Genomic DNA, 25,483 nt, shown 5'->3' with positions numbered 1-25,483 from the left:
CCTTACATGCAGCTGACTCCAAGCACCTCCAGAGTGATTCCTGAGCAGGGTGCCTGAGTTCCACTGGGTGTGTGTGGCCTTCAGTCTAATTTAAGTAGCATATTGGGATAACCTGATAAATGGGAAAAGGAGAGGAAGGACAATCAGATTTGTTTGGGGCAAAAGGACTGGTTCTGTCATTGCCCCAGGCTTGGACAGGGCTGCAGGGAGGAAGGGTCTTAGGTTCCAACTTTGCCTGTCTCCAGACTGTAGGCTCTGAGGAGCCAGGGCATGAATGTCACATCAGTTAGTGAAACTGGGGGGTAAATTGACTACATTTACATTGGATAACATTGGAATGTTACCGCTTGGCTGTGGATGGACCGCCCTCAGGTTAAATAATGGCTTATGTTTGAGACATGCATGTGATGTGGGACCACACCTAAATACATACACATTTTGGATTGCTGATACATGTTTTATTTTCGTGTGTTTTGGTTTGTTTTCCCTTACAGAGCCCCTCTTGACTTTAGAAGAAATCCCCGGTAACAAACATGACGGAATTTTGGCTGATCTCAGCCCCTGGGGAGAAAACATGCCAGCAGACCTGGGAGAAACTGCATGCAGCAACGACGAAGAACAATAACCTGGCAGCCTCTTCCAAGTTCGATATTCCTGACTTAAAGGTAGCGCTGGCTGTGCAGATTGCAGTGGAGTGGAGCATGTGTTGTGGCATGCATGTGTTGTGGTGGGGTGGGTAGAGTGGAGTGTGCATTATAGAGCCCGCGCTGTGCGTCATCTACCGTGTGTGAGATAGAGAAAAAAATTAAAAAATAAAGTAGAATGGAGCTTATCGACGGGATGAACTTGCAGTGTGAAGCAAGTTGAGTGTGCCTACTGGAGCATGCACCCTGCAGTGTGGAATGTGTATATCTGTGCATGCGTTGTGCAGCATGGAGACATGTGCTGAGCACGAGTCATGTGTCAGAGAGCGTGCGTGCGTGTGTGTTAGCACAGTTGTCCTACGAAGCTTTCGGTGCCGCTAGATTCCTTGCTTCCATCTTTCTTGCTGGTGGCATCATTACAAATCTTGCTAAGTTTTTTTTTTTTTTTTTTCACCCTTGAGGTTTTAGATAAGGAGGAAATGTTTTAAAAGTAACCCCAGCCAAAAGCAAGTAACTTCTAGTTTGGTTTTGGGGCTACCCTCTTGTTATGACTCTGGGCTTACTCCTGGTGGTGCTCTGGGACCAGGCCACATGCACTGGTATGCACCTTAACCCCTGTGCCTTGGACACCCCCCCCCCCCAAAGTAACGTTTCTTTCTTTTTTGAGCTTTTGTGTTTATTTGCTTTTCTGAATTGTTATTTAAAGCCTGATGAAAAATAGTTGGTATCTTGCATTACAGGAAGTGAAGAGTTTTTGTATCCTGTTGTCTTAAACGTGGATCAGTACTTGTGAGGTTAAGACCCTGTGATGATGACACTGTAAAGATTGTACCATAGCACCCCCCTCATCCTACTTAGGAGATTTAGTCAAGGTATTCGGTCTCATCATTAACATTTACTAAATATCAATAACTTGCCAGCATCAGAATGAGCCAGTTGATCGACTTGTGTAAAGTAAAGAAAGGAGGTGATGAGTTTTTCGGTCATCCAAGTGACGCAGTTACACACAGCATCCATTCAAGACATGTTCAAGAACGTGGTGTGTGCAGGGCCTGGAGGTCAATCTTGAGCCCCACAAGCCTCCCCTGTTCCTCAGAACCTCTGGATATGGTCCTGAGGGCTCTCATCTCACCCCCACCATACCACAGCTTGTGAGTTCCGAACCCACCAGCTGCACTGCCTGGCCAGGTGTTACCAGAAAGGCCTGCATGTAATCAAGATTTAGTTTAAGTTAAGAATTCCTTGAGGGCTCAGAGCATAGCACAGTGGAGAGAGCGTTTGCTTTGCACTAGCTGACCCAGACTCGATCCCCAGCATCCCATATGGCCCCTCAAGCATTGCCAGGAGTAATTTCTTGAGCATTAGAGCCAGGAGTAACTCCTGAGCACTGTCAGGTGTAGCCCCAAACCTTGAGTAGTCTTGAGTTGATAACACTTTTTTTTGCTATACTGGGAGGTGTATGGGGCTTCTTCCGACTTGGTACTGTGGTTCACTCCCGGTGGTGCTTGTGCTAGAGAAACAACCTTGGATTTCCCTTCTGGTCCCCCGCACACCTTTAGCACATAGCACAGTTTATTGTTGAATTCAGCCCCGGCCTCTGTGGTACATAGCCACAGGCATCTCCTTTATCACTATTGTTTTTGTTACTTTAAAATTAATTTTTAGGGTTCAGAGTGATAGCACATTGGTAGGGCATTTGCCTTGCACGCAGCCAACCTGGGACAGACCCAGGTTCCATCTCCTACATCCCAGGCGGTCCCTGAGTCTAAGTGTAGTGCGAAGAGTAACCCCTGAGCACTGCCACGTGTGGCCCAAAAACCAATATTTATTTATTGTTGGACCACTTCTGATAGTGTTTAGGGTTTACTCCTGGCTCTGAGCTTAGGGCTCACTCTGGGTGGTGTTTAGGGGACCCGAAGTAGTGGCGGGATGGATCTGGTGTCTGCCATGTGCAGGGCCAGCACATTACCCTGGTATGTTTCTCTGGGCCCAGTCCTTCCCTTATATGCACTGTCTTGATGGATAGCCTCAACTATGTCTCTGGGCAGGCCTGCACCTTTGCAATTACGCATTTTAGGTGGTGGCTGTGCCCCAAATTCAGAAGTTCATCTGTGTAAATGTATTTGCAGCAGCTGCTGTTGTGGTCATAGCTTTGCATTCTGAGAGGAAGCGTGTAAGACCGGGGTCTCAAACTCGCAACCCATGGGCCGTTTGTGGCCCTCCGTACAACATTTTGTGGCCCTGCCCTAGAGGAATCTTGTTTTGTTTTGTTTTAGTTGTTTGGGTCACACCCCCCAATGTTCAAGGCTTACTACTGACTTTGCACTCAAGGATCACCCCAACTTTGCCTCCTGCGGCCCCCAGGTAAATTGAGTTTGAGACCCCTGGAGATGTGGAGTCTTTCGGATCCTGACCCAGTGTCACCTTGTTAACCGTGCGTGACTAGTGAGCTGCACTCTTACCTTCCAGGTTGGCACCCTGGACGTCTTGGTGGGCTTGTCGGATGAGCTGGCCAAGCTGGACGCATTCGTAGAAGGGTAAGGTATTCACTGGAGACTACCACCAGCAGCTACCCTGTCACGGTAGCCCGGAGCATTCCACTGTTGGGAGGGTGGGAGCGGACAGAGCCTTTTTCCCTGTAAATTCCTTTCCCCGAGTTGGAGTTGGCTGACTGACATGAAAGGACCTGTTTGAAGTGGGAAGGTGTGAAGGTGTGAAGGTCTTTGTTGGGAGCTGGGAGGGAGGGTGCATTGGACCACACCCAGCCACACCTGGCTCTACATTCAGTCACACCTGGTGGTGTCTGGGGACCTAGGAAGTCACAGTCTCCTTTTCCTTCAGGCAGGCCTCATTGCTCCTTTGTGGGGGAAGGGCACACAGGGCCCCTCCTTGCCCCTGCTATCAGGCAGTTTCTGAGTCTCCTCATCTGGGTGCAGGAGTCCTGCTTCCTTTCTTTGCTCTAACCTATCTGAGCCTGATAGTGGGCAGTTGTTGTTTGGACAGCTGCATTGTCAGGAACATACATGCATGCATGGCACACACGTGCACATTCACACATACACACATGCATTCCCTATTGTGATATGGCAACCCATAGTCCACAGTAGGTGATGTGCAAGGCAAGCCCTTACTCTGTGTGCTGTCACTCCAGCTGTGTTAATTCTCTTTGCTCTGTCTGAGTCCAGTCAGGGATTCTCAGTGTATTTGGAGCTGGCATCAGCTCTCATTCCCTGTCCTCAGTTTTCCATGAAATTCCTGACTATACATTTGTCTCTTCTGGGGATTTTGTCATGGTGGATGCAGAGGATCTGGGGTCTTTGGCCATAGCTGCTTCTTTTGTTTCTTCCCTTTTTTGGCTAATTGGCATTTTTGAATGTCAGTATTACATGCTCTTTTGTAACCAAATCCTGCTCTGGGTGTGGACAAACCACATTTTGCAGACCATTCCTCACCACTGAGCATTTTGACATGTGCTCTTTGGTTGAAATGTGAATGATACTGCAATGAATGTTCTGACTCCTGTTCTGTCATTTCCCTATAGGCCAGACCTAGGAGTGGGACTGATGGGCCAAGACTGTGGAAAGGGAATCCTTTGAGGTTTCACTGATTATTTCCCAAAGGGTTTGCCCCCATCTTGATGCCTCCCAGGGTGTCTCTTCCTGTGTGTCCATTCTGGCTTCCTCATCCTTGTCAGATCCGTCTGTGTGTCCATGGCCCTCAGGGGGGCACTGTGCTATTAGCTACCTGCATTATGGCTCACAATGTTTTGAGCATCTTTTAGTGTATTCATTGTGTGTGTGTGTGTGTGTGTGTGTGTGTGTGTGTGTGTGTGTGTGTGTGTGTGTGTCTCCTCTTTGAAGAAATGTCAGTTTGGGTTTTTTGCCCATTTTCTTTTTCTTTCCTTTTTGTTTTTGGACCACACTCAGCAGTGCTCAGGAGTTGTTCCTGGCTTTGCACTCAGAAATCACTCCTGGCAGTCTCAGGGGATCATATGGGATGTCTGGCATTGAACCTGGGTCATCCATATGCAAGGTAGACGCCCTCTCCCCTGTGCTATAGCTTTTCGCTGCCCCCAGATTATTTTTTTATTTGGGTCACACCTGGGAGTGTACTCTCCCAACTGTGCTATTGCTCCGGCCACACTCATTTTTTTGTTTTTATTGATTGAATTCTGTGGTTTAAGTACTGTAACAATGGTTTCTCATGCACATAATCCAAATACAACACCTGTCTGCTTTTTAATTAATTTATTTTGGTTTTGGAGCCACATCTGGTGGTGCTCAGGGATTACACCTGTCTGCACTCAGAAATTACTCTTGGCAGGCTCAGGGGACCATATGCTATGCTGGGGATCAAACCTGGGTTAGCTGTAAGCAAGGCAAACACTTTACCTCCAGCCCCTGCTCACTTTTTTTTTTGGCCCCATCTGGCTATGCTCAAGGCTTACTCCTGGCTCTGCAAATAGAGGTCCCTCCTAAGGAAGATTAGGGGACCATATGGGGACTTTATGGACAGGACCATAACTGTCTTACCTGCTGTATTAATTATCGCTCTGGTCCCTCTGTATACCCTTTAAAGAAAGAAAGAAAGCTTGACTGTATTGAGGAAATGTAAATTGTGTGGTCTGTAGAATTTTGTTTCCTGTGCCATTCATCTCTGCACTGTTGTATAGTCTCATTCTTCATGAAAGAGGAAAACCATGTAGCTCTCAGACTCTCAGACTGTGGTAGAATTGGTAGACAGTGGCTTAATAATTTGTGTTTCATTAAAAATTAGGAACATGTAAATTGTTGTAATCATTAGTTATAGTTTTAGCATAGTCTATACTTTTTTCAGCAATCCATCATTGGAGCATTTTTTGGGGGGGTCATGTGTTCTTTGATTGACCCAGAATGATGTACCAAGAGATTAGGATAGTGAGTTGTACACTACCAAGTTTATCAATTCTGGAGTGGGCTGCACCCAGTGATGCTCAGGTATTGATCACTATTGGTGGAAATCAGGGGGACCATCTGGGTTGTCAGAAATCAAACCTGTCTGGACCACATGTATAGGTCAGTGCCCTATCCACTATACTATTGCTCCAGCCCCTAAATGGATAAATTTGACTTGAGGGGATTTGATTATGAGCTATTTTTTTATTTTTTATTTTTAATTATGTGAACAATGATGCAAAGAAAGAGGACAAGGTAAAGTTACAGTGGAAGGACAATCACCCAAAAACAGAGTTCTCAGAAGAAATCCCCCTGCTGACACTCTAATTTTAAACTTACAATCAAAGAACGATAAAACCGAACCCATGCACAATTACTTTGTCCCCCAAGACCCCAGATTGCAGTACATTATAAATGTTCCTATGAGCTATTTTTTTTTATGGTAAACATCTATACAAGTTCCTTGCAAATGGCTCTGTTTACAAGGAGCTTGAGAGCTACATGGGAATAATAGCTCATCTTTTTTTTTTTTTTTTTTTGGAAAAAGTGGGCAAATGTTGGAGACATGTGAATGAATGCACAAGCCCCTAGTTCAGCATGATTTTGGACTGACAGCCATCTTCATTCACCCTGAAATTGTCCTCACACTTAGTCTGCACTGCCATTCCAGGGAAGCAAGTACTTTGTCATTTATTTATTTATTTATTTATTTATTTATTTATTATTTATTTTAAATTTTTTTTTTTTTGGTTTTTGGGCCACACCCATTGACGCTCAGGGGTTACTCCTGGCTATGCGCTCAGAAGTCGCTCCTGGCTTGGGGGACCATATGGGACACCGGGGGATCGAACCTCGGTCCATCCTAGGCTAGCGCTGGCAAGGCAGACACCTTACCTCTAGCGCCACCGCCCGGCCCCCTTATTTTAATTTTTTTATTGTGCATTACAAATCTTTCACTGCATCATTTATGGTACATAGTGACAATGAATGGGGGGCATTCCCACCACCAGTGCTGACTTCCCTCCGTCCCTATTCCCAGCATACTTCCCACATCTCCCTCCTCTACACCCCAGTATGCCAATGCAACTGGTCTCCACTTTACAGTTTGTTGTAGATTGAGCATCCATTCCACTGTCATTGAAGATAAAAAAAGGATAAGAAAAAGAGGAGAAAAAAGTTTGGTGACAACTACCAAAAAAAGAAAGGAGAAAAGAAAAAAAAAAAGAAAAATGGAGGGGCCGGGCGGTGGCGCTGGAGGTAAGGTGCCTGCCTTACCTGCGCTAGCCTAGGAGACGGACCGCGGTTCGATCCCCCGGCGTCCCATATGGTCCCCCAAGCCAGGAGCGACTTCTGAGCGCATAGCCAGGAGTAACCCCTGAGCGTCACCGGGTGTGGCCCAAAAAAAAAAAAAAAAAAAAAAAAAAAAAAAAAAAAAGAAAAATGGAGGAAAAAAGAAAAAAATGGACCCAGCAAATAAAAATAAAAATAAATCTCTAAATAATAACCACACGTGTGAAAAAGAAAGAGAAAAGAGGAAGAACAAAGAGAAGAAAAATAAAGTCAAAAACTAACAAATCAAAACAAAACAAGAAAAAGTATGGGTGCTGGGGTGGTGGGGTTTGGTGTTCCCCCCACTTTTTTTTTTTTCTTTTTGCATAGGCACAGTAAGCATTGGGGAAGAAAGGGAATTCCCGTGGCCTAAGAGATTCAGGGTTTCTCCATCCTTGAAGCATACCATCATGGGATCAACTCCTGGCTCCATATATACTCATTACCCCATCCCAAAGGCTTTTTTGTGATGCCGGGAAAGTTTCCTCTCGGTTGTGTGTGAGAAATTCAAGCCACTGTAGCTAGCGATTTTGGTATTTGCGCAGGTTATAGGTCAGGGTCTAGGATAGAGTCTCTAGGTTCTAGAGGTTCCTATCCATCATTGATGTGGTGTGGGGGCACACCCAACAGTAATCAGAGCTTACTCCTGACTCAACTCTCAGCTCAGGGATGGTATACAAGGGATAGCATTCAGGTCAGGTCAGTCCCATGTAAGGCAAGTGCGTCTTTTTTTTTGTTATTTGGGTCACACCCGTCAGTGCTCAGGGGTTACTCCTAGCTCCACACTCAGAAATCGCCCCTGGCAGGCATGGAGGACCATAAGGGATGCCGGGATTTGCACCAGTTACCTTCTACATGAAAGGCAAACGCCTTACCTCCATGCTATTTCTTGTCCCCGGCAAATGCCTCTTGTATGTACTGTCACCCCAGCCCCTCTCTATTTTTGGATTATGTGGCAGATGTCTCGTTGTCTGCAGGGTCAGCTTCCCTGCTACTACCCAGCTGAGACTGCTTGTCAGGTATCCTATATGGAAAGTAAACCCCCCCACTTTTCCCATGTCTGCCCTTAGAGGCTGTCCCTTGGAGTCTGGGCCTGCCCGTCTCCCTAACTAGCCGCCCTCCCCGACTTCTGGCTGGTGTTTGAGCAGTCTCTGCTGCAACCCTACTCCTTATCTGTCACCCTGGATCTTGATGCGTAGAACCCCCATGGCCAAAGTCTACTTTTCTCCCTGCATCTCCTCATCGTTTTCTCCCCTGCCCCGCTGTCAGGACATGGCGCATTCTTGGTTGCAGTAACCAATGAACCAATGAACCCATTCTCCTTTATGCTTCCATTCCTTAAGCCTGGCCACCTCTGCTGGCATTAGTGTCCAGTTGGTTGCTTTGTTTTGAGCCATGACCATTCCTAATGTCCCTCTGAATTGATGCCGAGCAAGGTGACCTGGGGTTGTCTCCTGTGTTTCTACCTATGAGCCTGAGCCCTGGACACAGAGTTAGACACCAGTCCTCATCACAGTGGAGAAACATTGGGTTTGTATCTTGGGTCAGCTGTTTTTTCTCCTCATTCCTTGTTCTTGTGTACAGAGTGGAGGGGCCAGTCACTTCTGTGGCTGAGGTGCCATGCTTCCCTCAGCAGTGTGCCTTGTAGAAAGCACTGCTTCTCTACAAGTTACAAAGATAACTAACAACAGCAACAACAAAAAATCACATGCAGTCTCATATTTTCTTATTACTGTATTCTGTATCCTATGGCCATTGGGCCCTTTGTGCCCACTAAAAGCACTGTGTCTGCTGTCTGTGCACTTCCCTGCCTCTGCTCTCTCCTCAGAGTCTGCACAGCTGCCCAATGTGGTCAGTGTAGGAAATAGTGTTTTAGGTTGCTCCCATCTCTAGCCTTCCCCTGCTTGCTTTCAAGGCTCATAAACATTGTGTGGACTTCCCTTAAAACTCAACTGAATTATGCATGCAACAGAATATTGGTCCGTTTATCCTTCAGTCTCTGTTTCGAAGGTGGGATTCGTTTGTTCTGTCATACCCACATATCTATGACAGGATAGTCAGATTCATATCTCTACAAATAAAGACACACAGTTCATATATGTGCTGCTTGAAATTCATGGCTTTTTCTTGAGAAATGATCGTGGTTTCTTCTCTCTTCTCCCACACTCCCAGGGTGGTTAAGAAAGTGGCTCAGTACATGGCGGATGTGTTAGAAGATAGCAAAGACAAAGTGCAGGAGAACCTGCTAGCCAACGGAGGTAAGCGGGGGTGATGTGTTTGATTGTGTCCTCTGGGGTGATGGGTGTGGTCCTGTCCTGCTCTAGTGAAATGTGATGACTTCGCTACTTAGAAAGACTTAAGTAGATCAGGGCCAGAGCGATAGCACAGCAGGAAGGACATTTGCCTTGCAATGCAGCCAAACCAGGTTCAATTCCCATCAACCCATTATGGTCTCCTGGAGCCTGCCATGAATGATTCCTGAGTTACAGAGTCAAAAGTAATCCCTGAGCACGGCCTGGTGTAGACAACACCCCCCCCCCCCAACACACATACACAAAACAAAGCAAAACCTGTAGATCCAGATATTAGAAAAAGGAAGTCATAAAAATATAATGATGGCCACTGAATTTGGTGAAGCCAGCCCCATCCTGCCCCCCTGAAACATGTTATCAGTTACGATTTTCATCCATGGTGTGAACTAGTTGATAATTTATAAGTCCCACCAGAGCAATCTTAGAGAGACTGACTGTTGTATTCACTTTTTTTTTTTTTTTTTGCAAGTGTGTTTCTCAGTTTCCCAGTTGACTACTCTCTGTGTCTTCATGTCTATATCTCTTGTCTTCCTGCTGCTCAAGCCCATTGAGTAGAGGGGAAGGACATTACCTGGGCTCCTCACCTTGGATTGCATCTTTTTTTTTGTTTTGGTTTTTTGGTTTTTGGGTCACACCTGGCAGCGCTCAGGGGCTACTTCTGGCTCTGTGCTCAGAAATTGCTCCTGGCAGGCTCAGGGGACCATATGGGATGCCGGGATTCAACCACTGTCCTTCTGCATGAAAGGCAAACGCCCTACCTCCATGCTATCTCTCCGGCCCAGGATGTACATCTTGATGGCCCTGTGAAGAGAGCTTTGGCCTTGGGGCAAAGTATATGAAAGGGCTGAGTACTGCATTCCTGGTATGGGGGAGCCTCAGCTCAGTTTTAGGTACCACACGGTCCCCCATCCTGCCATTGAGAGTGACCCCAGCACAGAGTGGAAGATTCCTCTGAACACAGTGCTCAGAGGTGTGCCTGAAAAAAAAATTCTAAAGAGAGAGAAAGGCACTTGCCTTGCACACAGCTGACTTATAGTTGTTCCCCAGCACTGCCAAGAGTGATCCCCTGGTCCTTAAGCATCTGTATGTCAACAAAAGATCAAAATAAGCAGGCTGGGCGTAGAGCAATAGTACAGCAGGTAGGGTGCTTGCCTAAGAAATGCTGTTCATTCTAGCATTCCGTAGGGTCCCCGCAGCACTATCAATAGTGATTCCTAAGCACAGAACCTGAGCATTGCTTGGTGTGTCTCCCAAAACAAAACCACAAGCACATTTTGACCTCTTTGCTGAAGTTGGCAGTGACATCTGATATGTTTGCTTCTGAACTGTCACTACAGCCTTGGCTCCATTTCAACTGAGGCTGATCTTGACATTGTCACACTAAGAAGGAAGTAACCCGTCTCTTTCCTCTCAGTACTGTCTCCCTCCTATGGTCAGGGGACACTCTGTCAGAGCATGTGTGGGCCCACTGTGTCCCACGGACACCCCAGTCTGTAACTCCTGTGCTGTGAGGGGGTTCACAGCCCTCCTTGAAGGGACCTTCCTTCCTTCCTTTCCTGAGAAAGTGAGGCAAAACCTAGGCCACAGTGATTTTGGCAGGGGGTGGTGTTCATGTGTGCCAAGCTTTGGGCTTCCTGAACAAAGGTGAACGGGTCAATTTGTAACACAAGGAATGGGTTCTGGGTAAGCTTTGAGGAGTTCTTTAATTGGAGGGGTCACACAGGGAATGGGCCTGGACTAGCTGGGGGCGGGGGGCATGCTTATCCCCACAGTCCTGTGGGGGAACCAGTCATCAGAGACATTTGCTGTTGCTGGGCTGCTGTGGAGGAAATGATGGAATGGCCAAGTGCCTTAAGCACCTCTGCAGGCCCTGATGCCCAACCCCGGTGCCAGGGACAGTGTCAGAACAGCAGTGCCCATGTGTATCTGCATCACCACCACCTTCCTCTCCCCTAGGGATCAGCTCCAGTGTGTGAGCAATGACAACAGCCAAACAAACCTGACGAGCCAGTCACTTTTCATCCTGGTAGTGATCCTTGGCTTGACCACTTCCTGTTTGGACAGCTGGGTCTGGGGCCTGAGGCCAGCAGGCAGGCTTGTTAGTCAGGGCGACTGATACAGGCCAGCTTTGACCAGCGCAGTCTGAGTAGGCATATGATACAAGCAGACAGGCCAGGGGCAGTGTACGAGGAGATCTGTGTCTCTGTGGGGTCATATCGCAGGGGCCAGGCCACATGATTTCACAGGCTTATGTGGCCCCAGCTACCAAAGGACATTGCCTTTGGAGTTACTTCTGGAAGCAACTCTGGCGGACTCACTGTTGGTCCCCAGGGAGCAGTGAAGCTGCAAAAGGTACTTCACTGGACTTCCTAGGACCTTGATCTGGCAGAGTTCTCTTGATGCCAAGACTTCCAGGAAATTAGCTGCCTGACTCTGGATCTTTCCATTCTTTTCACTGGAAACTGAAGGATCCAGATGGGAGACTGTTGAAATATAGAAACCCGAAAACAGTCATTAGGTGGTTTAGTAGACAAGCCCGTTGTACTTTTTTAGGTAAGTTGGGAAAGAAGGAAGATGCTTTTATGACTGAGGCACTTTGAAGTCGCTTCTTTATCTTTATCTCTTTCTTCTTCAGCTGAAGCATAGCGTGGTTTTGTATGTAACGTTCTGCCTTTTTCTGCCGTCAGTTTCATAGATAACCTTTTGAGAAAGAAGAAGAAAGCCATGGTAAAGATTTTGATTAACCCATGTTACTTACTATATATAGTGGCACATTTACCTAATCAGAAATCCTTCAGAAATGACACCTTTACTTGTTTGTTTTTTCAGAGCTAGTATCAGTATTAATGATGTAGTAAGCATTAAAAGTCTTGTTTCTTCTCCTTACTGATTCTATCATCTACTTATTTCAGTTGACCTGGTCACGTATATAACAAGGTTCCATTGGGACATGGCTAAATATCCAATCAAGCAATCTCTGAAAAATATTTCTGAAATAATTGCCAAGGTAAGATTAAAAGCAAAATGACCCAGGAGCTGGGGACATAGGATCAGGGTAAGGTGCTTGGATCTCACCTTGATTTGGTGGTCCCAGCATTCCTGGGAGTCACTCTTGGGCACAGAGCCAGGAGTGAGTTAGACCTGAGCATAGCTTAATGGGGCCCAGTTCCCCTTGTCTCCCAAATAACAAAGGTAGGACATATTGGTTTATATATATATTTTTTTTCTTTTTTAAAATAAATACTTTTAGGTTTTGATAATACAACTTAAGTATAGCGAGTTTTTCCACCTCACTTGGTCTATGGGTTCTTGAAACCGTTATCTGTGGTCAGCAGGATTTTGGATACGAGCCAGCATTAGAACATTATGAGGTGCCCTGTCCTCACTGTGGCTGGTACAGCTGAGAGGGAATATTGACACCTTAGTAAATAGGAAGGTCCTCAAAGGCACAACACTGTCTTGTGTGGACAAGGCTGTGACGGGACTTTCTTCTGTCTGGTGAACTGAAATACTGTAGGAGGATGGTTTAAGTTTGAGAAAAAGCCTTAGAATTCTGGAGTTACTGCTGACACAGATTTTTCAGAGTACCAGGAAATGGGAATCTCGGCCAGGTTGGAGCCTGAGTTCAGCTGGTTTGCAATAGTTATCTGAGTGCCTCCACTGAACTGCTTCAGGCAGTCAACTTGACGTTCTCTGGCTACTTCTGGCTTTTAATCTTGATCCTCTTTCCCAGAAAAAAAAATATGTCCATGTTCCTGTTCTTCAAGACACCCACTCACTCATAAACCCGCAGAGTGATGGACTCGTTTCCTTTTCTCGTCTATTCAAGCTTGAGAGAAAAATTATTAGAGCCAGACTAGAAGCTAGAATAAGGCAAATGGACAGGGATTGACATTGTTGGGCAGCATTTTTATGGCCTTGCAAAGCTTGAACGTCTGTGCACTTTTTCAGATTTTTCTGTGACCACCCGCCCTCAACCCCACCTGGCGCTTCAGTATGTGTGTGTGTTAAAGCTACTTTGACCATCTTAGGTGTGCCTTGAGAACTTTGCCTCTTACTCTTTCTTATTTATTTTCTTTTCCGTAAGGGAGTAACTCAAATTGACAATGACCTGAAGTCAAGAGCATCAGCCTATAATAACCTGAAAGGGAATCTTCAGAACCTTGAAAGAAAGAATGCGTAAGCTTATTAGATGTTCAGAACTGGGGTGGGGGGAATGGGGGAGAATCAGGATGTGGCGCTTCTGCATACCCCAAGTGACAAGTTGTATTGGGACTTATGTTGATGATTGTTTATTCTAGTTCTTAAATCAGTGATTTTTTTTTTCACTTGGCCACTTTATTAAGTTAGTCAAAACTGCAAGCGGGTTTATTTTTCTTGTTTTTGTGAATCATGTTTGTGAATGATACTTGCGAATTAGAGGCTGCTTTGTCCCCTTCTTGGGTACGTCATTGGAAAGTTGTCTAAAATTAAGTGCAATTAAATTATAGTTTAATTGCATACCAACTCTCAGCTACTTGAGAGACTTCTCATGGACTTTAATCTTCATTTGTTTTAAGTATAGATTTTTTTTTTCTGTTTTTTTTTTCCTCTAAAAACAGAACACACATTTTTGGTTTTCCCTATGACAGAACTCTGTGTGTGTTGGGTTCTTTTGTTTGTTTCATTGTTTTTGTTTTTAACAAAAACAAAAGTATTTTTTAATACTTACCTGTTGAAATTTTGCTTGCATTCCCCAGAGGAAAAGTTGGTTGGGTATTCTGGGTGGGACAAACAGGGCCAGGCATTCATTTTGTTCTGAAAAGATGAGTCTTTGAAGGCCACACTGAGACAGACTAACAAGAACCATTTATTAGGTTGCCCACCCAAATTGCCTGGTGGCAAATGATACCCTTTGAGAAGGGAGGAAACCGGATGGCCTGTGCTTAGATGACAAAATTTTATAATTGCCATAATACAGGCTTTAGTTGCCATCAGGCTCCTCTGTAAGACGCTGTGTGGTAATAGGAGAAGAGCCTTGGTACAGAAATCAAAGCCGTCACAGAGGGGGACCCCAGAGGTGCAGAGTGATCGATGTTGACCTTTCTTGGAACGTAGGGTGGGGCACCATTTTTTCTATATAAAGCAAAAAAATATTAGCAAAATTGTGGACTGTACAGTGAACTTCTGTGCTTATATTTGTGTTATGGAAGCATCTGATTATTTAGGGGATTCTCACGACCTGTTGTCTGCCTCCTCAGGGGCAGTTTGCTAACTAGAAGTCTAGCGGAAATCGTGAAGAAGGACGACTTCGTGCTCGATTCTGAGTATCTCATCACACTACTGGTTGTAGTGCCCAAGTATGGCTTTTTATTTTCTAGGTTTTTATTTGTTCAAGTACAAGATAGATAGCAGTTTCTGATATTCTCATTTGAGGTTTTCTATAAAGCTCAATATACAGGGAATAGCTCTTTTCATTCTGTAAACTGTCGTGTATATCTGAGGATGAAACACGTATAGTCTGGCAATCCTCTACCTTGTATATAGGACAAGCTGCCTGCCAGAACTGTTTTTATTGAGTACAGATACCACCTTAGGTAGGACAGAAGGACATAGTAAGGGTAGATAGCTCAAGCTATTCTGAGCCTGTTCTACCTAGTTTATATATAAAACAATCTTTGCTTGTGGTGAAACCAAGTTGTAAACAAACAGATATGAAGAAACCAGGGATGGTCTTTGTTTTAGGTAAACTAAAGTATAATATAACAGTTTGCCTTTCAGATAATCTCTGAATTCACAGGAGGCCATAGTTTAGGGGTAGAGCATTTGACTGCAGATATTCTCTGAACTCAGTAGCTAGGTAGTAGGTCTGGTTGTTATCATCTGAGATGTGCACCACATTTAGCAATTTAGTAAAGCTACCTTATTCAAACAAACAAAAACCCAAATAGCATTAAGCAGATTTTCTTCAAATACAATGTATAGATTTTTGTTTATGTTTTGGAGCCACACTTAGTGTACTTTGGTTACTCCTGGGTCTGTACTCAGAAATCAGTCTTGGGGTGCTCAAGAAACCATTTTTGTTGTTTTGTTTTGGCCATACCCAGTGGCTACCTTATTCAAACAAAAATCCAAATAGCATTAAGCAGATTTTCTTCAAATACAATGTATAGATTTTTGTTTATGTTTTGGAGCCACACTTAGTGTACTCAGGTTACTCCTGGCTCTGCACTCAGAAATCAGTCCTGGGATGCTCAAGAAACCATTTTTGTTGTTTTATTTTGGCCATACCCAGTGGCCATATTCAGGGATTACTCTAGGCTCTACCTAGGCTCAGGAATCACTCCTGGCAGTCTTGAGGGACCATATAGGATTCCAAAGATCAAATCCTGAGCCATTTGTGATATTGGAGATTGAACCTAGGTCAGCCATGTACAAGGCAAAAATCTTATTTTCTATGCTATATCCTACCCATAATGTATAGATTTTTTTCCTTGCAAAATAACAAGCTCTTAGTGTTGGTGAGAGAAGAGGGACCTGTGTACAGGTACACACACACACACACAGGTACACACACAAAGGAATACACTCACAAGTTCTCTCTCTCCCTCCCCACCTCTCTCTTTCTCTCTCCTCTCTCTCTCTTCTTCCTTAGTTTTACGTGCGTCTCTTCTATCCCCAAATGCCTTACCAGGCCCGTTCTGTGGTTGCAGAGAGAAACGATAGTGCTTTTGATGTTCCTTTTTTTTTTCTTTCTTTTATTACACGAAGAATCATGCCCATCTCTCTGTAGGTTTGACTATCATTTAGTGTGATTTAAATTCCGTGATTAAAAACTATGATTTACAAAGTTATATCTTGGCTTTAGACATTGAAGGTTCTAGCACCAGTCCTAGCATCATTATTAGGTCCCTTCCACCAATGTTCCTAAGTTCTCTCTCACCCTTGACAAGCACATATTAAAGTTTGATGTTTGTAGTTTGGACCTCATTTCAGTGTTGTTGAGATTGTGCATTGGATGTAGGATTATACGACTTTTCCATATCTCCGTTGTACCTAAGGCCCCTGATCCTTGTCTCCCCTCCCATTAGTTGCTCATTTTCTTTCTCCCCTGATTCCTTTCTCTCTGTGCATGTCTTTCCTCTTCCATATACTCTGAGGTCAAGGGTGATCTTGTCATCCTTCCTTTTTTTTCCACACCCAATGATGCTCAGGTGTTACTTCTGGCTCTGCACTCAGAAATCAATCCTGGCAGGCTCAGGGAACCATATGGGATGTTAGGTATCGAACCTGGGCCCATCCTGGGTCGGCAGCGTGCAAGGCAAACACCCTGCTGCTGTGCTATCATTCTGGCCCCCATCTTCCTTGTTATATCGCATAGAATCTCTGATTTTGCTCTACCTTCATTCCAATTCAGGTTTTAGGAGATGTCTTATGGATAATAGATAAGTTAACGAACTAAGTACATGGTAAAACTATTTCCTGCTTTACTCAGCACACATGAAGGCCCATTGAAGGCCAAGGAAACTTGCATTTCTGCAGCCAGAAGTGTTTGAGAATAAACTCACAGCAGCCACCTGTCCTCGACGTCTTCTGGTGTTTTGCCTTTCTGGGTTTATTTCTCTGTTTCTGTCCTTACTGGCTCTTTCCTCAGGTTAAACCACAACGACTGGATGAAGCAGTACGAGACGCTGTCGGAAATGGTCGTTCCCAGGTCTAGCAAGTAAGGTCTGGGGACAGCCTTTTTCTGCCCTAGAGCGCCTGCTGCTTAAGGAACTATCTGCTCTCTTCGCTACTTGCTCATACCTGTGTGCGTGCGTGCGTGCGTGTGTGTGTGTGTGCGTGCGTGCGTGTGTGTGTGTGTGTGTGTTGTGAAATCACAACCCCAGCTATGCTCAGGACTACTCCTGGCCAGGTACCATATTGAAAGCCTCAGTGTCCTCACTGCTAGAGACAGTGCAGAGCAATACCTGGTGGTGGATTGAAGAGGGAAGGGCTTCCCCATTCACGGCACCTCTCCACCCAGCTCCTCTTTTCCCCCCGCTTCCTACTCTGCCCATCCTGTGCCCTCCCCTTGGCCCCTCGTCTCCCCATTCTGCCCATTCTGTGCCCTCCTCTCTGTCTTGTCCCTCTCCATTCCCTGCCCATTCTGCCCCTCGTTTCTCCTCCTCTCCTCCCTTTCCCTCTTCTTTTTTTTTTTTCGGGCCACACCCATTTGATGCTCAGGGGTTACTCCTGGCTAAGCGCTCAGAAATTGCCCCTGGCTTGGGGGGACCATATGGGACACTGGGGGGATCGAACCACGGTCCTTCCTTGGCCTTTCCCTCTTCTGTACTCCTTTCTCCATTCTTCCCCCTTCCCCTGCCTCCTCTCTGCCTACCTTCTGCCCCTCCCCTTCCTTGTCCTCCCTCTCTTGTTCTCACCCCTTTCCTAGCTCTGAATTCTGCCCTCGGATCCTAGGAATGCTATAGACTCTAACTTCTCCCTGACTTTGTCTCCCCAGTGTTCTGTCTGAGGACCAGGATAGCTACCTCTGTAATGTGACTTTATTTAGAAAGGCTGTTGATGACTTCCGGCACAAAGCCAGGGAAAACAAGTAAGGGCTGACTTTCTGTTTTGTTTGTTTTTCTTTTTGGGCCATCCCCAGTGATGCTCAGGGCATACTCCTGGCTCTACACTCTGGGATCACTCGGGGGACCTTATGGGATTCTAGGGATTGAACCATGGGTAGACCCTGTACAAGTCAAGCACCTCCCCACTTTACCAGCCCCTTTGATTTTACATGTTAACTCACCCATCCCTACCATCCTAGGGATAATTGTGTGTTTCCCATTCAAATGTAGGTTCATTGTTCGTGACTTCCAGTATAATGAAGAGGAGATGAAAGCTGATAAAGAAGAGATGACCCGACTCTCGACTGACAAGAAGAAGCAGTTTGTATGTGTTGCTGCCAAGTGTGGAGCAGAGAGAAGGGGCATCTTTCTCCTCTGTGATTTCCAAGCCAACCTTCTTTGATTCTGCTTTGCAAATGCTTGGTTTGGTTTAGGAGCCACACCCGGCAGTGCTCGGGATACCCTGAGTAACAGGGATAAAAGTCCAAACCTGTGTCAGAGCAATAGCACAGTGGGTAGGGCATTTGCTTTGCATGCAGCTGACCCAGGTTCAATCCCTGGCATCCCTTGTGATCCCCAAGCCTTCCCAGAGTAATTTCTGATCAATGGACCTGGGATTAAGCCCTGAGCAGCGCCAGGTATGGCCCCCAAACCAAAATGATTAATTAATTAATTAACAAGCCCAAACTTTTTGAGTGTTCTTCAGCCCTGCTATTAGCTTTTTGGTGTTATTTTCCTCTTAGAATGAGTTTTCCCTAGAGACATTTAGAATGAAATTTTCTCTCTAGGTCAGTAGGGCTGGGTCACATCCTGCAATGTTTGGGGACTACTTCTGGTTCTTTGCAGGATAGGGGCGATTCACTTTTTATGATACTGGATGGAGGACCATGGGAGACCAGGGATTGAGTCCTGGAAACCCCCATAAAAAGCTTCTATTCAGAGCCAGAGCGTTGGTACAAGCGGTAAAGTGTCTGCCTTGCGCACACTAGCCTAGCTAGGATGGACCACGGTTTGATTCCCCAGTGTTCCATATGGTCCCCCAAGCTAGAAGTGATTTCTGAGTGTATAGCCAGGAGTAACCTCTGAGCGTCACCAGGTGTGGCCCCAAAACAAAAAAAACCCTCTACTTAGCCCTTTGAACTCTCACTCTGATCCATCAAAATTAATATTTGTTTGGCTTTTTAATTTTTTTTAAAACTCCCTTCGTCCCCAGAGATGGAGCTTAAAAGGGCATGTTTGGAGGGATGCCCTGTGGTGAGAGGTTTGGGTAATCCCTCTCTCTTTTCTGTTAGTCATCTTCATTTGGTGTGGGTGATTCTAGAAATCCTACTGATGTTCTTATGCCTTTATAGAGTTAGTTTAGGCATTGTGTGTGTGTGTGTGTGTGTGTGTGTGTGTGTGTGTGTGTGTTGGGGGGATGGGATGGTGGATGTAGATGCCCAGGTAATGTCCATTTGACAGCGTCCAGCATAGGATGGGGTGTGCGGGATCCAAGGCAAGTGCAAAACAGAACTGAGAAGAGGGGACATGCTCCCCTAACCAGGAAAGTGGTCGCAGAAGCAGATGCCATGGGAAATAGTTCCTAAGCCACACACACCGTCTCAGGTGGGAGAAACGGAGCTCAAAATTTGGTGTAGCAAAGCCAACCTGTCAACAAGGTTTTAGAAACCCTTTTAAAGAACAGATTAGGGGCCTGGGAGAGAGTACAGCTAGTCGGGCATTTGCCTTGCATGCATCTGATCCAGGTTTGATCTCCAGTATTCCTTCTGGTTTCCCCGAATCCCACCAGTAGTAATTTCTGAGCACAGAACCAGGACTAACCCCTCCTGATCATGCTGGGTATAGCCCAGAAATAACAAACAAAAATCCAGGATGGTGAAAGTAACACAAATTGTAAAAGTGAATTCCAGTGTATGATTTGATTCACCTAAAAACATTCCTTTAAAAACATTTAATTTGGGGCTCTGAGCGATAGTACACTGAGGAGGGTACTTGGCTTGCATGCGCTGACCCCATATGATCTCCCCATCCCCCACCCTCAGCATTTTAGGAGTAATGCCAGAGTTGCAGAGCCAGGAGTAACCCCTGAGCATTACTAACTGTGGCTCAAATCTTTGATCCGGGGCCGGGAAGGTGGCGCTAGAAGTAAGGTGTCTGCCTTGCAAGCGCTAGCGTAGGATGGACAGCGGTTTGATCCCCCGGTGTCTCATATTGTGCCCCTAAGGCAGGGGCAATTTCTGAGTGCATAGCCATGAGTAACCCCTGAGCGTCAAACGGTGTGGCCCAAAAAAAAAAAAAAAAAAATCCCTGACCCACCTCCCTTTTCCCAATTCTATGACTTCTGATTCCCACTTTCAAGACCAAATGTGTGCTGATTTGTCCTTCCTGCCTCTTTATTGTAGGGACCACTTGTGCGGTGGCTGAAAGTGAATTTTAGTGAGGCGTTCATCGCCTGGATCCACGTGAAGGCCCTCCGAGTGTTCGTGGAGTCTGTGCTGAGGTAAGGGGATTCAGTGGGGGTCCTGGAATAGAAGCCCTGGGGAACGTCTGGTCTGGGCACCTCGAGCTTTTAGGGGATGGAGGAACTCAGCCTTCTGAGTTGGGGGGAATCCCTGACTGTAGATCATTAGTCCTCTCCCTTAACACAAGGAAGAGGAGGTTCAGGGGACTCTACTCATAGAGTAGACTAGATTGTAAAATACAAACTGTTAGTTTGAAAGACCTTTTAGGGTGGCAGGAGAGCTCAATGGGCTGAGCACATCAGACCATGGAGGAGACCTGTGTTCCATCCAGGACACTGGCAGAACTGGCAGGAGAGACCTGTGAGAGCCACCTGCTGTGCCTCAAAACAAAAGCAAAAGAGAAGTCAAACTGTCTTCAGCTCTTTTACAGCTTTGTGCACAGCCTATTAGTGGCTTATTAGAACTCGATTTGGATTAATTTGACTATTTTATTATTTGGAGATACTTTAGATCTTGGTCATCTTATATGATCCTATGGCTGGACTATTAAAGCAGTTAAAAATGTGGCTTCTTAGCTTTGCTCAGTTTTAAACTGCCTCTGACTTTTAAAAATAGATGTAGGGAAGGACTGGAGTAATAGCACAGCAGGGAGGCCACTTACCTTGCATTCGCCTAACCTAGGTTCCATCCCTGGCACCCCATATGGTCCCCGAGCCCTGCCAGGAGTAATTCTTGAATACAGAGCCAGGAGTAAGCCCTGAGTACCACTGGGTTATGTTCCAAAAAATTAATAAATAAAAATAAAAACAGATGTAGGTGATCTTATGCTTACTTGTTATAATGAAAATGTTCATTTCTTGGGGCCGGAGCTGTGGCTGCCTTGTGCACGCTTTGTGCACTCTAGCCTAGGACGAACCTCAGTTCAGTCCGTGGCATCCCATATGGTCGTCCAAGCAAGAAGCAATTTCTGAGCGTATAGCCAGGAATAACGCCTGAGCGTCACCGGGTGTGGGTCCCCCTCCAAAAGAAAAAAAAGAAAATGTTCATTTCTATTACTGTTCTTATTCATAAATTGCCTTAAAAAATGAAGAGTAGGAGAGTAGTGGCCAGAGAAATACATGGAGGCAGGGCGTTTTCCTTGCATGCAGAAGGACGGTGGTTCAAATCCCGGCATCCCATATGGTCCCCCAAGCCTGCCAAGGGCGATTTCTGAGCATAGAGCCAGGAGTAACCCCTGAGCGCTGCTGGGTTGACCCAAAAACAAACAAACAAAATTGAAGAGTAATGCAAAACAATTCCCTGTTGACAGTTGACTCTCATTCAATTTGGTTATTGGGCCACAGTGGTATTTAGAGACTACTTGCAGCTCAATGTTTGGCTGGGGTGGGGAGTGGGGTCACTCCTAAGATGGTGGGGACCATGCGGTACCAGAATTAGGAATCAGGCCTCCTATCAGGCAGCCATGTGCACTCCAGCCCTGATCCTCATTTTAGAGGAAAGATTCTGATTGTGCGCTAGAAAAGGGGGCTAAGTTTTATAGGTATAGACCTGAATATGTCAGGCTTTACCTTGAACATGTTGAAACTTTGCATCGATTCCCTGTCCCCTCTCCTGATTCAAGAACAGCAGGAGGGTATTGTCTTACTCAGAGATGACAATGTGTGTGAGGTATGTGCAGATAACTCTCTGCCTCCTTACCAGGTATGGCTTACCAGTGAACTTCCAGGCAATGCTCCTTCAGCCCAACAAGAAAATGATGAAGAAGCTACGAGAAGTGTTATACGAGTTGTATAAGCATCTGGACAGCAGTGCCGCAGCTATCATTGATGTAAGGATCGAATACGCAGCCCAGAGTGGATTTCAGAGAAATGTATATGAGGAAGATAGAAAAGCATAGTCTTGGGAAACTGGATGGGAAAGTTCCCTAGAAATCTCGCAATTTCAGTGAGCCTAAACAGTAATGAAGGTTCTACTTGCAAGGACTATGGCCCAGTCATTTCAGACACTGACATCAGTAACACCAGGGGGAGAGAACAGTGATCTCAAATTTACCTGTCTTGATCTGAGTTTTTATAATTCTGTTTTCCTTTGCATTGTAGCAAACATGAAGTAAATTTGTTGGTGCCTGCAAGGAGGCAGGCCATGATGGTGGGTGGGAGATTGAAGACACTGGTAGGGGAAAAATCACACTGAAGGTGAGATTGGTGTTTGAGCAGTTAATGCTTGAAAAATTAAAAAAAAAAAAGTGCACATATACTAAAATTGGAATGATACAGAGAAGATTAGCATGGCCGCTGTGCAAGGATGACACGCAAATTCGTAAAGCGTTCATATTTAAAAAAAAAAGAGGGATAGTAAATATCATGGTAGCTGTAGCTCTGCAAACATTGCTTTGAAGTTAATGATTACTGTTTGATAAACAGCAAATGATTGACCTGGTTCATCCCCTTTATCTAAGTTGTTTTGCTTCAAAGCTGCCGTCATTTTCTTGCTGTAGTTGTGGAGCAGATGTTTACAGCTGCAGAAACACAGAAACAAACTGGTTTGCCGTTGTTTACAAAAGCTAGAAATTGTAGAAGGGAAGAAAAGTCATGTAACTTTTTTTGGTAGAACCAGTGGGGTTCCTAGATGGGCCTTTTAAAGGGAATTTTCTTTCTGAAATGATGTTTAGAGCTAATCTTAGCAGGCAGTCTAAACAAAATGTGTTTTGTTGTTGCTGCTGTTTCAAATTCAGGGGTTTTTATTTTATCAATATTTTTGGTTGTGGTGATGTTGAGGAAGCTGTGCTATGCTGGGGAGTGGACTGGGGTTCCTGTGAGTGCTAGGCAGGCCCTCCAGTTCTCTCAGTTGTCTCCCTATCCCTGTTGTTTTGGATCTTTGGTTTGTTAGTGGGCCACACAGAGGACTGCTCAGGGTTCACTGGAGCTGTGCTCAGGGGCTTGGGAATCCTATGCAATGCTGAAGAGTAAACTAGGTTGGCTGTGAGCAAGGCTAGTGCCTTAACCCCTTTACTGTCTCTGTGGCCTCCAGGGGGAAAATGTAAACTTTTGTTTTCAGGTTTTAATTTTTGTGTTTGTTTTGTTTTGTTTTTGTGGGGGCCACACTTGGTGATATTTAGGGCGTACTCCTAGCTCTGCACTCAGGAATCACTCCTGATGGACAGGGGGATCATATGGAGATAGCAAGGATTAAACCTGGGTTTACCACGTTTAAGGCAAAATATCTTACCTGCTGTACTGTCTTCCCTGGCCCCCCCCCTTAGTTTTTTTTAGTTTTGTTATTTTTGATGGAAGCGGGGCACTTTTATTGTCCTCAGGGCTTGCTCCTAGCCCTGCATTCAGGGATTTCTGGCAGGACTTGGGAACCCCTATACAAGTGCCAGGATTGAACCCAGGTTGACTGCGTGCAAGGCAGGCACCTTAACCTCTACTATATCTGCAGCTGTCCTCCCCCATCCCATTATATAATTTTGTTTTCCGATATCACTGATTTGAGTCTTCCTTAATTTTGAATGGTCGTATTATGAAAAATACTTATGAAAAGTTAGGTTTTTGGTCAAAGAAAATGTAGGTAATGACTTTATGTTCATGAAAATTTTCCTCAAATATTAAGTCTATTTGAATCGTAATTTACCATCAATAAATTATATAATAAGTGATATTTTGAAAGCCATACTTTAACATTTTCTATGCCCTGTAGCCCATAAACTCAGTACTGCAAGTCTGGGATTTTAAAATCAGAATTTTTATAGTATATCTACATAATGAAAAGAATGGTATGGTCATGGTTTGGAGTCAGAGACTTTTTGTGGGAGAGGGTTCAGAAATTTATTCTCTTTCCTTTTCTCCTTGGAAATTTATTCTAGTCTTCTTCTTCTTCTTCTTGAAATTTGTTTTTCCTCCTTCTTCTGTGCCCTCTTCCTCCTCCTTTTAATTAAAAAGATGTTATTGGCTGAGTTTCAGTCATACAGTCTTCTAACACCCATTTATACACATGTGTTTATATCCTGCCACCAATTTCCCCATTCACTCTCTCATCACTCTTAACTTCATGCTCATCACACCCCCAGTCTCCCTAGATTCAGAGAACATGGCTTGAAAGTAGCTTTGAGTTTCTGAAGTGCTGGTGTCAACACTGGGCCTCACTTGCTAAAACTTGTCCTCTGCTCCCGAGCTGTATCCTGGGCCCTTAAACCTTTCCTTTCTTATTTGTTTGCTTCCCAAGACAAATGAATCTGAGATAATTTCCTCCATATAAAATGGGAATGATAAGAGCTACATGAATTTAGCCTAGAAGCTGTGCAGTGACACCTCTCCAGGCTAAGTGCAGGCTCTTCTTGGCCACTTTGGTCCCCCAGCATCAACGGGGGGGGGGGGGTCCTATGAACTCCGCTGGGAGTGACTGACCCCTGAGCAGAGCCAGGAGTAGCCTTCTGACACCAAAGCCCCCCTTCCGAAACAGCAGGTAGGTATGAGACTTGGTTTCCCCTTGTCTTTTTTTCCCTGAGCATTTTACTGATTCCTTGATCTCTTCCTAGGCCCCAATGGACATTCCGGGTTTGAACCTGAGCCAGCAGGAGTATTACCCCTACGTGTACTACAAGATCGATTGCAACTTGCTGGAATTCAAGTAAACGATGCTCTCCCGCGCCGGCCCAGCCCTCCTTGTAGGGGCCATGTGCACCGGCAGGACAACCCCTAACTCTTAGCTCCCTCCTTTTGCTTCTCAGCCCCTTTCCTCGGTGAGTCCCCCACAATGGTCCATTCCTCTGCAGAGTTTTTTTTTTTTCTTCCCAAGAAAAAAATATGCATCTTGTTTCTTTCTGTTGGTCAGGTCTGTAAATGTATCCTAAAAAAGGAAAAAAATATCAGAGTTTATTTATAAACAGAATAGTTTATTTAAAGAGAAGGCCTTTCCCCATCCATTTTGTGATATGCATTCATTCCATATTGCTATTGTGCACAAAACAACCTTATTTACAAGGTACTGGTGTAAGTGTGTATGCCATTGGATTCACCTCCCTGTTTTCATAGTTCCTGAATTGTGATGTAAAGAAATGTGACAATATTCAGGTGATGTGATTGCTGAATATTTCAAATTACCACCTTTGAGCACTGTTGCCATCCACAGGGGAGAATAAAGTTACCTGTGCAAAGGTGTGTGGTGGTGACATGTGTACCTTGGGAAGAGTGTAGATCAATGTGGGGTGTG

General features: G+C 45.2%; 1 protein-coding gene and 1 pseudogene across 1 annotated transcript; both read left to right on the top strand.

Moving 5' to 3' along the window:
- Window positions 1-497: 497 nt before the first annotated feature.
- Window positions 498-25,431, top strand: ATP6V1C1 (ATPase H+ transporting V1 subunit C1). Its single transcript, XM_049773909.1, has 12 exons — window positions 498-665; window positions 3,114-3,181; window positions 9,080-9,165; window positions 12,132-12,226; window positions 13,307-13,398; window positions 14,460-14,558; window positions 16,853-16,921; window positions 17,702-17,794; window positions 18,042-18,135; window positions 20,213-20,310; window positions 21,974-22,100; window positions 24,810-25,431. The coding sequence occupies exons 1-12, from the start codon at window positions 534-536 to the stop codon at window positions 24,903-24,905; spliced, it is 1,149 nt and encodes a 382-aa protein (XP_049629866.1). The 5' UTR covers window positions 498-533; the 3' UTR covers window positions 24,906-25,431.
- LOC126009768 (uncharacterized) lies at window positions 22,518-22,611 on the top strand (annotated as a pseudogene).
- Window positions 25,432-25,483: the final 52 nt, after the last annotated feature.

The sequence above is a fragment of the Suncus etruscus genome, chromosome 5 (assembly GCF_024139225.1).
Source record: "Suncus etruscus isolate mSunEtr1 chromosome 5, mSunEtr1.pri.cur, whole genome shotgun sequence".
Taxonomy (NCBI): domain Eukaryota; kingdom Metazoa; phylum Chordata; class Mammalia; order Eulipotyphla; family Soricidae; genus Suncus; species Suncus etruscus.
Note: the sequence above shows the minus strand (reverse complement) of the source record. Positions and strands in the feature narration are given on the sequence as shown.

Bases quoted from the DNA above. Each gene is read 5' to 3' on its own strand.
- ATP6V1C1 (XM_049773909.1), top strand. From the start codon at position 534: ATGACGGAATTTTGGCTGATCTCAGCCCCTGGGGAGAAAACATGCCAG. The intron at 14,559-16,852 runs GTATGGCTTTTT...CTCTTTCCTCAG, and splicing joins CTACTGGTTGTAGTGCCCAA to GTTAAACCACAACGACTGGA. The intron at 17,795-18,041 runs GTAAGGGCTGAC...ATTCAAATGTAG, and splicing joins CACAAAGCCAGGGAAAACAA to GTTCATTGTTCGTGACTTCC.